Consider the following 15,169-nt stretch of genomic DNA (forward strand, 5'->3'; position numbering starts at 1 on the left):
AACGACACTATCCTAAAGATCCAATCAGTTCTGAGATTCTACAAAATAACCATGGTCTCTGAGGATATTTAGGTGTGCTCTCATTGTCTCTCTCCCCCTGATATGTTTATGCTCAAACAAGAAGACTCTTGTGCAATGTATGCCTTTGGCCGGCCCATTCACCTGATTCTGACATTACTCCAGAGAGACAATAACATTTTATTGAACTAATATAAACCAATGGCCACAAGAGTGAATATCTTCTTGAAAATTGCTTTCCTTACTTAATAAGCACTTATATACAACTTCCCGGGTGCCAAGAACTGTTATAAGTGCTTTATAATTACTTAATCCTTATGTGGAGGCAATGATGTAAGTACTGTTAGTACCATCTCATCTTACAGATGAGGAAACTGGAGCATAGATTGCTTTAATATCCCGCCCAAGATCACCAAGCTAGGAAGCAGCAGAATTAAGAATCTAATTCGAGCAATCTGGTACTCAAATTTTTGCTCCTCACCATTACACTATGTTGCTTTCTAATAAGATTTTATCATGCATTTTGATTTTGAACCATCTTATTCACCACAGTTCAGAAAGCCTGCATGATCTACTAATAAAAGAGAAACCCAGTTAAACACTTGCAATGTAAACCTATTTTACTCAAATTATGGGGAAACTCTTTAATGGCAAGGTAAAAGTTTCTTTTGTTCATCACTGCCAATTGCCCAGCACATCACTTATTTGTTAAGTGAATTAGTGAAGATCTGATTAGGGTCCCAAATACATCCCTTCTGCTAATACTGCCACTTTAGTAATTATAATAACAACACATAATAAAGAATATATATATACATATGTATACCTAGTAGATATATAATAACAATAATAATAAAGGAGACTCTTGGCTGATAAGGGCTATCTTACCTTTAAGATAAGATAAGATATTGTCTCAGCTTATGGGTTATGGCCCCCATAGGGTTAGTGCAAGAAATCCGCAAATCTACATGTTCAACCCTAGTATTTTTGTTAATGGATAAATAAAAGCTCTCAGTTGTGGACTTTTTTTATATTAAAAAGCATGGGGAAGGGTGAGGACACTGAGATTTTGTCAGAAGACCCCAAGATAAAAAAAGTTTTAAGACTTGAAAGAATAGGGTGCCTGGGTGGCTCAGTCAGTTAAGTGTCTGCCTTTGGCTCAGGTCATGATCCTGGGGTCCAGGGATTAAGTTCCATAGCAGGCTCCTTCTGGGGGGAGCCTGCTTCTCCCTCTCCCTCTGCTGCTCCCCCTTATTGTTCTCTCTTTCTCTCTCTGTGTCAAATAAATAAATAATATCCTCTTAAAAAAGAGTTGAAGGAATAAATCCTACTATGGCAATGGAAGACAGAGTGGTGAATATTTTTTAACAGAATTCATTCAAAAAGTACAACATATCTTGGTGGGAATGTAAATTGGTGCAGCCACCATGGAAAACACTACGGAGTTGCCTCAAAAAAACTAGAAAAAGAAATAGCATATAATCCAGTAATTATACCCAAAGAAAATGAAAACACTAATTTGAGAAAAAGATATATGCACCCCCATGTTTATAGCAGCATTATTTACAACAGCCAAGATATGGAAGCAAACTGAGTGTCCATCTATAGGTGAATGGATAAAGAAGAAGTGGTTTTATATATATATATATATATATATATATATATATATATATCAGATATACATATCTTATATCTTATATATATCTCGTATATATATCATAACATACTCAGCCATAAAAAAGAATGAAAACCTTGCCATTTGCAACAACATGGATGGACCTAGACGGTATTATGCTATGTGAAATAAATCAGACAAAGAAAGACAAATACCGTATGGTTTCACTTACATGTAGAATCTAAAAACCAAACCAACCAAACCAAAAGAACCAGAAACAGACTTATAAATATAGACAGCAAACAGGTGGTTGCCAGAGGGGTTGGGAGTGAGGGGATGGGCAAAATAGGTGAAGAAGATTAAAAGATATAAACTTCCAGTTATAAAACAAATAACTCACAGGGGGGTAAAGTAAAGCACAGGGAATGTAGTCAGTAATAGTTACTAACTTTGTGTGGTGGCAGACGATAACTCTGTGTATCATGGTGAGCATTTTATAACGTATGTCATTGTCAAATCACTATGTCATACACCCGAAACAAACAAGATGCTGTATGTTAAGTATACTTCAGTTAAAAAATTAAAAAAAATACAACATAGCCAATCACCACCTGATCTACCTAAAAAGGCTGACCTCTTCTAAAATAAAAGGTATCTAGGAGAAGAGGAAACTGTCTGGTTTCAAGTTTTCTTTGCAATCTCACATATCTTAATCAGCTCACCAGTGTGAAGCGCAATCATCCATGCCACCATTTTATGGAAAGTGAGGTTCCTGTCCAGTTGTCTTCGAATTCTTGTGGAACAGCACTTTGGATTAAGGGGAAAAGAATAAAACAGTAATTGTTATCAAGAAGGTTTTCTGTGTGCCAGACAGTAGATACAGATCATCTCACTTAATTGTCATAACCACCCTGAAAACACTCATTCTATGCCTTTGATAGATGAGAAAACAGAAGCTCAGATACTTGTAGTCATCTTCCCAAGATCAACCAGCCAGTGAGTAGTCTACCTGACAGGTTCCTGAGCAACCACACACAAGCACAACCGGCTCAGCCCCAGGAGCCTGGAGAAGTTCGTTGAACAATAAGTGTTAGGTCCCTACAACCAGTCTCTGCATATTTTACCTGGACCTGAAGGAGGAGCTCTCTGTCTCTTTGTCTTCTCCATCACTTTTTCCCACCCCAGAATGTTTGTGAGCTCCCCCACAGTTCCTCACTGGCAGGTAGCAAAGGCTCATCCTTGTGAAGGTGTCAACCAGTAAGTTAAGTGTTAGTTAGGTGAGAGATTCAAGAGTTAGCTCTCCCTGGAATACCGGCGGTGTCATAGGAAAGGTGTATGCATTTCACATGACCCTGAAAGTCTAATGGGGACACAGACTAGTGAACAGCTTTAGAATAAGTGAATACTTTTAGAACAACACCCTTCGAAGACATACACTGTGGGAGGAAAAAAAAATACCCACCCACCTCTGTTGATAGAGACAACATCTCAAGGAGATATCATTAACCAAATATTAATAGCAAAAAGAATGATAGGTAGTATTTACAAAGAGCTTGTGCAAGGAGCTGTTTTAAATGTTTTATGTGCATTCTGACTCTTCATTTTTGCATCAGTCCTAGCAGGGAGGGACCATTATTATCACTGTATAACAGGTTAGGGAAAAACCTGTGGGGAGGTAGCCTTAGGTCACATAGTTAATAAGTGGCAGAGTTGGGATTTAAATCTATCAGATGCCAGAGTATTAATATTCTGATGTTTCATACCTTGTATGATTACCTTGACATTAAAAATACTATTTTGGTCAGTACTCAAGTGTGACTGTCCTTCTGATACGTGTTAGAGGATGTGGATTTGAATCTTGATTTAGGTCAACGCCCAAAGTAGAAAAAACAAACTCTGTCTTATGATTGAATCCAAACTTTGTCCTCCTGAAAACTGGTCAAATGCTTGCTTTGGCTGCTTTGTTCCCAAGTCTAAATGTACTGCCATAGAGATACAGAGAATTGTTAAGGAGAGCCAAGTGCAAAACAAAAGAAAAAAAAATCTTAGTATAAGTACTTAGTATAAGTAATCTAAGTATATCGGGTTCTAAAAATATTATATTTAATCTAGAGTTGTTTAATATTTGACTTATTATTTTTTTAAGTAGGCTCCACAGCCAGCATGAAGCCCAATACGGGGCTTGAACTCATGACCCTTAGATGGAGACCTGGGTTGAAATCAAAAGTCAGACACTTAATCGACTGAGCCACCCTGGGCCCGGTGGCTTAGTTATTTTTAATAAAATGTTCTGATTTTATAGAAAAAAAATGTAATTGTGTGGGAAATTGTGCTTACTCCACTATCTCTCTGTTAGCTACATCTACAGAGAGCATGGCACCATGAGAGCAGATTCCCGGGACCACAGCAATACTACTAGGGAGGAAGACACAGGATTCCAGAGAAAGGAAGAAAGAATTAGGCTTCACTGAATGCTTTCTGTGAGCCAGGCAGTTTACCCATAATCATTATCTCATTCAGTGGCAACAAGATAAGAATGATTGTCCTCATTTTAAGATTAAAAAAATTTAAGTTAAATCTCACATTGGCTGGGATGCAAGTCTCTTTGTCTTTAAGGTTCACACCCTTTTCCATCAAACCAGATGCAATGATATAGTCACTATTACTTTACAAGTCTAAAAAAAAACCCGAGACAAGACTTCAAGTACTCAGCTGCAAGGTGATCACAGAAAACAAGGTCAGGGGGAGTGACATTGGGAAGACAAAGCAGCCAAAGAAGGGCGTATTATCAGATCAGCAACCACTGCCATATATCCTACCATATCATATATCATATCATACCATGGTCTCTCTGACTAGAGGATTCTGAAGCTATAGAAAATGCTCCAGAGGTTTTCTTTTCTTTTTTCTTTTTCTTTTCTTTCTTTCTTTCTTTCTTTTTTTTTTAAACTTGAGGCATTAGAAAGTTTAGGAATTCATCCCTCGACTTCCAACCGTCACCGGCCAAGGGCAGGTGCCAGGGCACAGATTCCTGGGCATTTCAGACTTGCCCCAGGAGAGGGCCTAAAGAAAATCCTCAGGCAGAGAACGAGTGGGGCTTGCAGAAGGCAGCGAGCCCATGCACTATAGAACCACAAGTGTGGAGCCAACATGACTGAAAAACCAGCAGCATCAGCTACAACTAAGTGTCCATGGCTGAAGGTGGGCCATGACTCAGGCTCTCAAAACAAGGGTTTCCTGTTTGAAGTCACTTAGTTCACATTTCTGTTGGTGAAAAATTGTCTTTGGTTTTTTTTATATAGCCTTGTCATCTTTTCTGTTTATTTCAAATGCTGTACATTGTCTTACTACTTTATATTCTTTACAATTTTAAAGAAATATCTTTTTCCTGTTTCCCAGTTGCTAGGTTCCTCCATAGTTTCTTGGAGTCCTCGTAGCAGACAGAATTCAAAGACGATCCCCCATGACATTATATAATATCTTCCCTTTGAGTGGGGCTGGGACCTGAACTGTGAATACGATGGAATGTCACTCCTGTGAGTTTGTTACATTATATGGCAAAAGGAAATTTGCAGAGGTAATGAAAGTTCCAAGTTGACCTTAAGAGAAAATTATCTGGCTGGGCCTGAGCCAATCACATGGCCCTTCAAATGTGGGTCCAGAACTCAGAGACTGAAGAACTCAGAGATTCAAGACACAAGAAGTATTTGGTGCAATGTTGCTGGCTTGAACATGGAGGAGGCCAGATGGAAGGAATACAGAGACTTTCATGATCTGAGAGCAGGCCCTGAATGGCTCTCAGCAAGGAGACAGGAACCTCAGTCCCACAGCTGCAAGGAACTGAATTTTGCCAACAAGAATGAGTTTGGAAGATTTTTACCTAGGGTTTCCATTTGAAAATTCAGTCCACTTGGTACCTTGACTTCAGCCTTGTAACATGCTGAGCAGAGAACCCAACCAAACACAGGAGGCTGCACCTCTCACTGGCAGAACTGTTGGCTAATAAATTGTGGTTGTTTTAAGTCACTGAATTTGTGGAAATCTTTTACACAGCAACATATAATTAATATAGTCCTTATTGGAGTGATGGAACACATTTGGAGTCTTAAGACTGAGAGAATGGGAACAGTAGGATCAGAAATCAGTACTGAATTAAAGTTCAGAGGGCAAGTTCTGCAAAACTTGCCATCAGATATACATGTGTTGGATCTCGGTCCTACCACCAATATGGTCAGTTTCTAACTTCCTCACCTATGTATTTATCATAGTTCTTCTCTCATAAGTCTGTTTCCTAGATTCACTAAGAGATGTTTAATAAATATTTGAGGGGTTTTTTTGGTATCATTATTTAACTTTTCAGCTCGTATGGCTTGGCTCTCTAGCTAAAAATTAAGCTTCCTATATGCAGAGCAATGTATCATATGCTTCAAAAAAATATCTCTTAGGGCACCTGGGTGGCACAGTCACTTAGGTGTCTGGCTCTTGGTGTGGCTCAGGTCCTGCTCTCAGAGTCACGAGATTGACTCCCACATCAGGTTCCACACTCAGTTCAGAGTCTGCTTAAGTTTCTTCCGCCCTCTCCCTCTGCCCCTCCACCCTCCTCTACATGCCCTCTCTCTCTCTTTCTCTTTCTCCAAAATAAATAAATAAATCATTTTTTAAAGTCCCTTGATAATTATTTGGTTAAATAAGTTACATTTTCACTGTTCTAGAACCTAAGATGATTATTCTAAATCTATAGTGATGTATTTACCCATATATCTATACTTGCCACACTGATTTCTTTTCTACTTTCTGACAAACTGTTTTGAAATTTTGGTGGGGGGGGTGGTTAATACACTGGCTTCTGCATGCTGAATTTGAAGAAAAGAATATGGCTTTAATGTGGCCTCTACAGTGTCTCCATAGTTCTACCTTTATCATCATCAATATAGACCATCAAAAATGTGGAACAACAGATTCTGATGCCACCATCAGAAATTGAATTGAATGCTTGAGAAATAAAAGGCCCATTTGTAATACTCTGATCATAATAGGTAATTTTTTAAAAGCTAGTTGATATGAAACACATATATCTTAAAAAATGAAAAAATATAGGCCATTAGTTACCAATGGGTCATTGGAATGGATCTCACTGAGGCACAAATCCTTAGTTTTTCCCAGTTGCCTTCTATGATATGCTCAGGATGCCCCCCGCTGCCAAAAAAAAAAAAAATCCAAAGAGAAGTCACAAGTCATGTTTATATGGGGCTTCCAAATACAGTTTCCTCACCATTTCCTAAAATGGGAGCAAGGCAGGTGGTTGGTGGAGTGGAAAGGAAGAGCTTTGCTGCCTGTGACCACCTAGGGCTTGTTTGTTCCTCCTCATCGCACAGATACCATTTTTATGCTTTTCAGTCGCTTCTGAATTATTGCCAGCTACCTCCTAATTATGCAAGTTGCCATGATGTCCCATGGCTTCCTCACTGAACTACCCCTTTGCCATTGACTTCTAAAGGAAGTTTCTCTTTTACTGTCATCTAGAGCCTAGCCTGAACTCACTTGGCTAACATTCAAGTGTAAGGGAGATTATTGCATCATCTCAGCAAATTTCTATGCTGTGTTCAAACCACAAGAGAAAAAAATTTTTTTTGAAGATAAAGATTTTATTTATTTGATAAAGTGAGAGAGGGAGAGTGGGGAAAAGGTCAGAGGTAGTGGGAGAAGCAGACTCCTTGCTGAGCAGTGAGCCCAATGTAGGGCTCCATCTGAGGACCCCAGGATCATGACCTGAGCTGAAACCAAGAGTTGGACACTCAACTCACTGAGCTACCCAGGTGTACTGAAAAAATACTTTCTTTTTTTCAAGTGAGAAATGGAACCAAAAAGGAGTGCATATTTAATGGGGTATAACATGAGTTTCTGTAACATGACCATTACAGAAACTTAAAAGTTCTATTTTATGTACACCTGGTATCACCACACATGCCATGAATTCACTTAAATTTGATGTTTATAAGCAATTTGGGGGAAATTACAAAATCCACCCTTGAGTCTATAGAACTCAGGCAAAGAAGTTGCCAGTGATGTCCAAACCTGGTGGCAGTAGGGTATGTGATGAGTAAGAACCTCAGTTTACTGAGGTATAGCACTGTTGAGAGCTTTGAAGTCGCATGTTTCTTCTCTATCCCTTCCACAAAACTCTATGTTCCTTGAGTTTTACTCTTTACTCACCATGTGTCACAAGTACCTAGCACACAGCTGGCAGTCAACAAATGTTTGTTGACTGACAATTCAGCAGTTGACAGCTTAGTCAATTAATATACTTTTGGAATGTTATATTCATTCGTACAGTTACATTGTCTCACCTGCTTTTCAGCTAAAAACAACAACAACAACAACAACAAAAAAAAAACCAAACCCATGCAACAGGAAGTCCAAGAGACTTCCCTACACCATGTGGTTATACGGAGCCCCACTGACGGCCTCTCACTGTCAGACTGTATAAGGTTACAGATAAGAGCTGACTTTCTCACCTTCCTTTTTCTTTCTGATCTGAAGACTGAGACTCCAATCGATTAGAATTCAGTTTCTACATGGCAAGGTGGGGATTACTAAGCCCCATCCTACCCCATTCCGCGCAACAAAGCAGGCTGAGAGCCTTTGCCTTTACCTTCCCCAGGGTGGGCCAAAACTGGGGATTTATTTCTTCAAATAATCAGAAGGGTTATAAAGCAAAGTCTAACTTTAAGACCGCTAGAAACTGAGTGGAAGTTCTGTGACTGTGCAGTCTGCGGGACGTCCTACTGGCAAATCCTTGAAGTGACAACAACCTTGTCATTTCTGGCCTGTGCTATTCAGCATGCTCCAGCATTCACATATATGGCGGACTTTTGAAGACCGTCATACGACGCGAAGGCGGTTTTGAGTTTCAGTGGCACATAGGAAAGTGAATGGTCTCTCGGGACACAAAGAGCAGGTTTAAATTCCAACATTGTCATCTCATTTCATCCCCGTGTCGCTGACTTGACATGCAGCTTTTATGAGGCGAGCTCTAGGAAGACTCGGTAGGAGGCAGCTATTAGGAGTTCCCACACTGGTCGCAGGATGGTCACTCATTTTAATCCCAATCAGAAAAGAAGTTTCGTTTGCCAATTCACACTTCAGATTGGGAAACCCAAAAGGAGGGACACTCCCGGTCTCTAAAAGAATGTTGCTTGCTCCTAATTTTATAAAATATATTCTCCTACATACAGATCTCTCCATATTAGCAGAGCATCTCTGCAATTTGAAAAGCAGCCTTATTTCGTCCCTGTCTTTGAAGACGCTCATGAAGATCTTCCCTCCTGGGCCACAGGAAGCCTGAAAGCGGCCATTACAACATGTGCATTTCACGAGGCAGGGCAGCTCAATAGCAGTGAAATTTGGGCCTGGGTGGTAACAAGGATTTCTTAACTGGCCCTCCTGGTGAAAATGCTGCCTGTTTCTCAGCGTTTACTTCCTCTAAATAGAAAGTATTCAAACAGGGCATAGGGGGAAGACCAAAAAAATGAATCATACCTTCCTAAAAACAAAAAGCTACAATACATGAGCTTCATTTAGCAAATGTTCATTGGGCACCTACAGTATGCCAGGCCTTGGACTTAAGAGGTGGCTCGCTGCTAAAACTTGAAATTGAATGGAATTTTACCTCTGTGGTTTCTTAGATGGGGAAAATTATTTAAAAATCCTAAACCCTTGTAATCAGTGTCTACTGTTAATTGTATCCCACTAATCCTATATTTGTTAAATCAACTAGTAAGTTTACTAAGATTAGGAAAAATAAGGCAGAGTTCAAGGCAAATTCTACTTGATATTGACAGTTTAGATCACTTTCCTTCCCCCAAATAGTCCACAATTGCCAAATTAAGTATTAACTTCTCAGGTCTACATTTAAGGTCCTAGTTTACAAGGAAAGTTCCAGCTGTCCTCTGCAGCCTTAGTTCAGACACATGGCCTTTACAATCCCTACATCCCCACCAAAGTACATTGCTCACGTCTCTCCTCTATAAATTATCTCCACTAAATAGATTTTTTAAAGCTGGTTAATATAAAACACATACATTTTATTAAGATAAAAACAGAGGCTAGTAGTTACTCATGATCCAGTAGAATGGGTCTCACCAAGTGATCAATCCCTAGCTTTTCCAAGCTACCCTCTTTGGTGGGATCAGGAACCTCAAACAAATCCAAAGAGAAGCCACGTGTCGTGCTTCTATGGGGCTTTCACAAATGTAATTTCCTCGCTATTTTCTTTGCATTGGCCCATTCCATTTTCTCCAGGTAGAATGTCTTTCTCATTTATATCTCCTCGTGGCTTGTCTGATCCTTATATGCCCATATTTGATGCCACCTTTTCGAAGAAGCCTTTCTTCATTCCCTGCCCAACTTCATTCCTAATCCCCCTTCTTTGATACCCCAGAGCCCCTTATTTCTAATGTTCTGTGGAACCCATCAAATGTGGTTTTGTAGTATACAGATTAAGTAGATTCTAAGTTCCTTGTTTCTCATCTTTGTGTGATAACAGCAATAAGAAATTCATGTGCACTGGGTGTTACATGTAAACAATCTTGGAACACTACATCAAAAACTAATGATGTATTATTTGGTGACTAACATAACACAATAAAAAAAGAAAAAGAGGCCTATTAAAAATTATAAAATTATTTAAAAATTACAAAAATTTTTTATAATTAAAAAACTGTAATATGATTTTAAAAATTATAAAAAATTATTTAAAAATTAAATTAAATTAAAAAGAAATTCATATACTATTTTATAGGTCACAAAGTTTCTTCTTATGTAATATTTTCTTTCTTCTAACAGTACATTTAGGGGCTCACCAAATTGTTGAAATGAGGGTTAAAAAAAAAAAAAACGCGCTGGACATTTAGAAAGCACCAAACTCCTCAGTTCCATGGACTCAGTACCTCTTAGTCACCCTCAGTATACTGTGACTCATCACTCCCTGATTCCACCTGCTTGGGATGTTATTCACGAAGAGATTTTCTCTGACTTAAAAATTTTGAAAAACATGCTGCTGTAGGATTAATTCCCAAATCCCATGTCAGCCTCATAAAGTCCATAATATATTATATTATGTATGTCTGGTGTGTGTGTGTGTGTGTGCGCACGCACAAGTGTTTTATGGCTCTTCTTGAGCTGTAGGTTGATTTTTTTTTTTTTAATGTCTGTTCCAAGTTAAATGATTGTCCCAGGGAACTCCATCAACAACTGATATACAAATAAAATGGAGAATCAAGCACAGTTCAGCTTGCAAATACTGGCCAGAGGTTGGAATCCTCACAAACCATTAGTCTGCTTTTCCTCAGAAAGGACACTTCGTGTAATGGCCTTTGAAAATTTTGAGAAGCGTCAACTTTGTAAATGTTTGCTCTTACCGCGCTGGAACCCCTGAGGAAGGAGAGCAGATTTCGACAGACTGGCAGCAGAATCAGCATGCAGTTGAAATTCAGGCAGGCTGCAGGGGCCCTGGCCAATGGCAGCGCAAACTGGAAGATGTGGGATAGGAAGCAGGTAACTCCTGTGAGCACAGAACACCCCTCCCCCACACCACCGCTTCTCCAGGGTTCCCAGCACGAGGCCCACCAGAGACGTCAAGTTATCTGAGAAGGAAGGTCCTTCAGAACCAAGAGTCTTACCTGGAGGACCTGCTGGGATCCTTTGCTTTACCCTGGCCCTTCTCTCCTACCCCAACCTTTTACTATGAAAATTTTCAAACGTAAAGAGAATCTGAAATATTTTCACAACGAACACCTGTTTTCCCATCTCCCAGGGTCCCCCTCACACAGCTGTGTCCGTCTATCTGTCCTCTAGCCATTCGTCAATACATCTTATTTTTGATGCACTGCAGATATCAGTTCACTTCCTCCTAAATACTTAAGCATGTGTATCATTTGTTAGAGTTCAGTATAGAAACTGGGGCTTTCTAAAGAAGATTTTCTTAGTTTTTAGACTCACTTCAGCAGTAACTTAGGTTGGTCTGCTGTAATGCTTTGGCATTATAATTGTTCTTTGTAACGCTTAAAGAAGTTTCATACTTTGGAGGGGAAAACAAAGGTAAATCATCCTTCTCAGTATCAGCCTGGATTAGTTAACAACAATTATAATAGCACAGTATTATTATGTAGTATAATTGTGTATACGCAGGATATATAATACATAGTATAATTAGCGTTACGTCATGAATTCACGGTTTCAGCATAATGTAAAAAATGGTATCCTGGGGGCACCTGGGTGGCTCAGTGGGTTAAAGCCTCTGCCTTTGGCTCAGGTCATGGTCCCAGGGTCCTGGGATCGAGCCCCGCATCCGGCTCTCTGCTCAGTGGGGAGCCTGCTTCCTCCTCTCTCTCTGCCTGCCTCTCTGCCTACTTGTGATATCTGTCTGTCAAATAAATAGATAAAAAATCTTAAAAAAAAAAAAGGGTATCCTGTGGGGGCCAGCTGTCACTGTAATTGTTGCCCGTTTATCATGAAGAAGAGTCCTGGCAGTTCAAGGAATACAAGAACGCTAATGGACCCAAGGAAAGTTGGGGACCTTCACTCTGCTGGCCTAGTCAATGAATGTGACCCTCGGGCAGGTTCCTCAAAGGCTCCATCTGGAGGGAGAGGCTTATTTCCTGAAGGTCATTTCACAACATGTCACAAGACGCAGGGCTCTCCATGCACGAAAGTTGTCAGGAATGAGATGATTTAAAGACTATGGAAAGTCTCACTTGTCCCACCTGTGTCACCCTTGAATTAATCTCACCAAATCTGCCTGCCATTCCAGGGTTGGCATTAGATTTCTTCTTTAAGCTCAACAGTGGCACAGTAGTTCCTGGGAGGGGAGGGATGCCGCTGGGATTCTCTGACACACTTTAGTTTGTCTCACACGGGAAGGCCTACAGACTTGCCCAGGTGGTGGCAATGGAGGGAGTGAGGTAATGGTGCCGTCTGGGTTGGTGAGAACATTTATTTAAAGTGTTGAAAGGAGTATGAACCAGAATCTTTGATTAGAAATGTAAGCCTGTCAATATTGCATGAGATCCAACTCATACTTACCCCAAGAAGTTTTCGAGTGTAATGGTACTGAGGTTCAATGTCATAAAACCTGTAGAACCGGATAAAGAGGAAGACGTTCATCCCCAGCCATACCAGCTGCAAAAAGAGAAATAGTTGTGTGACGTTTCCACATTTCAATGGGTAGATTTCACGCAAGGTTGGAGTCAGAGTAGGGTCAGGGCTTCCCCAGTCTAGCCTTCAACAAAGGTAGTTACACATCTGAGTGTGACCATCTGAGAGTCAGCTCCTTCCTCCAACAGTGCCCCTACACTTCGTGATCATGACCTTTCCACCTTGTGGCATTCCCTGTGATGGTTTTACTGCGGGCCAGGATGCCAGGTTATTATCAATATAATAATTATCAATAATTCACCTCTGTTGTTTCATTGCTCTTTTTTTCTTAATGAGTAGCGGGTGAGTCTTCTCAAAAAGAGAAGGGAAAGGAATAGGTTACGGTGTCGTCCCCTGCGCCCATAAGGCACTGTGTTCTACTCTCAGGGATGCCGTCACCTCCCTCCAGCGCACAGCACCCCACCCCAGCTAGTGGGAGTCATATCGGCTAAAACGTCAAGCCTTTAATTCTATTTGGTAACTTTTGCTTAACTTTTCATAGAGGGACTATTGAACATGAATGAGGGGGTGAGGAGCATGGGTTTTTTTTTTTAAAGCGACCCTCCTACCTTTTGACTGCTCATTTCATCCCAAGCACTGACTGCATTGAGTGAGGCACTGCTCAGTCTCGAACCTTCAGCTTCATAGTGATCTTTTCTTACCTGTGCTTTAACGCCATTAAAGGTCTGTAGATGCCTGAGAACAATCTCTTTATGAAGAAGCTATTTAAACAACTTCTCCATTCCCTAACCTTGTCATTCTTACTCTTGCTTTCCAGACTGTGTCTTTAATGTCAAACGTATGAGTGTGCAATTTAGGAGGAGGTCATCTCCTGGGGAAAACTGTGGTAGGAGCCAAAAGTATAATATGAACTTGTTTTCTATGGGAGTAGTCTGTTTTCAAAACGGTGATAAAAAATCAAGTTAACAGCTCTGAGTCCTCAGAATTCTATATTGCATTAGCATGTTGGTTTGGCATAATTTTTTAATGCACAATATTTCTTGGTTTTCTTTTCTTTATGCCCCCCTTCCTCTCTGTGTCTGCAACTCAAAGACTCAATATTTACTTCATGATAAATTCTTTCAAATTCCACTGACAAGTGTTCTTTTTAACATCAGTACAATACTTTCATTGGCTATTAGGAAAGGCTATTTAAAAATCACATTTCTATTTTCCCAATTGTCTGTGATTGCTTTGCTGAGACTGCCATCTTAAAATAATAGTTGGTCCTTTTTATGGTAAAAAAAAAAAACTAAAGAGATTAACATGTCTATTTGAAAATTAGCCCTATCTTTACTTACAAAAATTATTTCTCAAGATAGATTAGATTGATTTATATAGTCACATATAATATTATAATATATATAATATATCCACTGTATATATGAGTCTAGTTTATTTCAATTTCCTCCTCTTGAATTTTTATAAACCTCATAAATAACTCAAGTTTACCTCAGAGGAAGAAAAGGTACTTTTTAAAAAAAAAGTTGAGAAATTCAATTATTTTTACTGAAATCACTGAAATAAAGGCCATCTCTCATACATGAGCTGATCTTGTACTTGTTATTTGGAAAACGGTGTAAAATTATGATTGCCCATTTTTAAATGGTATAAGCACATAAAAAGTAGAGAATTTGCCTCTGAGTAAATATTGATAAAAAACTTAGACTTAGAGATCATTAGCATGAAATGTCTTCTACACCCTCTGTGAAATGCTGGCTGATTTAGTACCCCCAAAGTCTCAAGAAATAAAGTAGGTGAAGTGAGACCCTGGATATATTCTTTTCATTAATAAGTTTGGAAGACTGCCCTCGGTCCCGCTTACAGATAGACGTATGTTCACATGGTAAATCCGCTTCAGTGCAATTTCACAAAGAAGCAAAACAAACAAACAAGAAACGTTGCCCTCTTTTAGTTTCCCAGAGAACCCAGACAAGTTGGAGAATTCATCATTTCTCTCTCATCGGTACTTACGACGACAAAGATGGAGAGCCCTTCATTCTCAATCCAGTTCCCCATGGTGACAGACGTTCAATGCCTTGTGTCTGCTTCTCTTCTTTGCTCTGCTTCTTCTTCCCATGAGGAAATGAAAACAGCAGCCTGGGGCAATCAGTTTCCTTTTCTATTATCAGAAATTAGCTAATCATTGGTCAACTGAAAATCTTGTTTCCATAAGAACTTTAAATCTTTAAACCACAAAAAAGCTGCGGGAAAAGGGTCCATAATAATTCGATCATAACTAAACATAGTAGGAAATGAAACCAATTTCTACAACTGAGAGACAACAGACCAATGATGGTATATATTTTACATACGAACTTAACTTTTTGACTAATCAGTTTT

At 39.5% G+C, this 15,169-nt stretch overlaps 1 protein-coding gene across 2 annotated transcripts in view; it reads right to left on the bottom strand.

Moving 5' to 3' along the window:
- LOC122897321 (cytochrome b-245 heavy chain) overlaps positions 1-14,904 on the bottom strand; it is a 34,311-nt gene extending 19,407 nt beyond the window's left edge. The window contains exons 1-4 of one of the 2 annotated variants that reach the window (XM_044235521.1): positions 14,801-14,904; positions 12,716-12,764; positions 11,053-11,163; positions 2,356-2,440 (exon numbers count right to left, since the gene is read on the bottom strand). In XM_044235521.1, coding sequence (XP_044091456.1) covers positions 2,356-2,440; positions 11,053-11,163; positions 12,716-12,764; positions 14,801-14,826 — 271 coding nt within the window. In that variant the 5' untranslated portion in view covers positions 14,827-14,904. Of the gene's footprint in view, positions 1-2,355; positions 2,441-11,052; positions 11,164-12,715; positions 12,812-14,800 lie in introns of both variants that reach the window. The other variant, XM_044235520.1, reaches the window with a different exon arrangement.
- Positions 14,905-15,169: the final 265 nt, after the last annotated feature.

Source organism: Neovison vison, chromosome X (assembly GCF_020171115.1).
Source record: "Neovison vison isolate M4711 chromosome X, ASM_NN_V1, whole genome shotgun sequence".
Taxonomy (NCBI): domain Eukaryota; kingdom Metazoa; phylum Chordata; class Mammalia; order Carnivora; family Mustelidae; genus Neogale; species Neogale vison.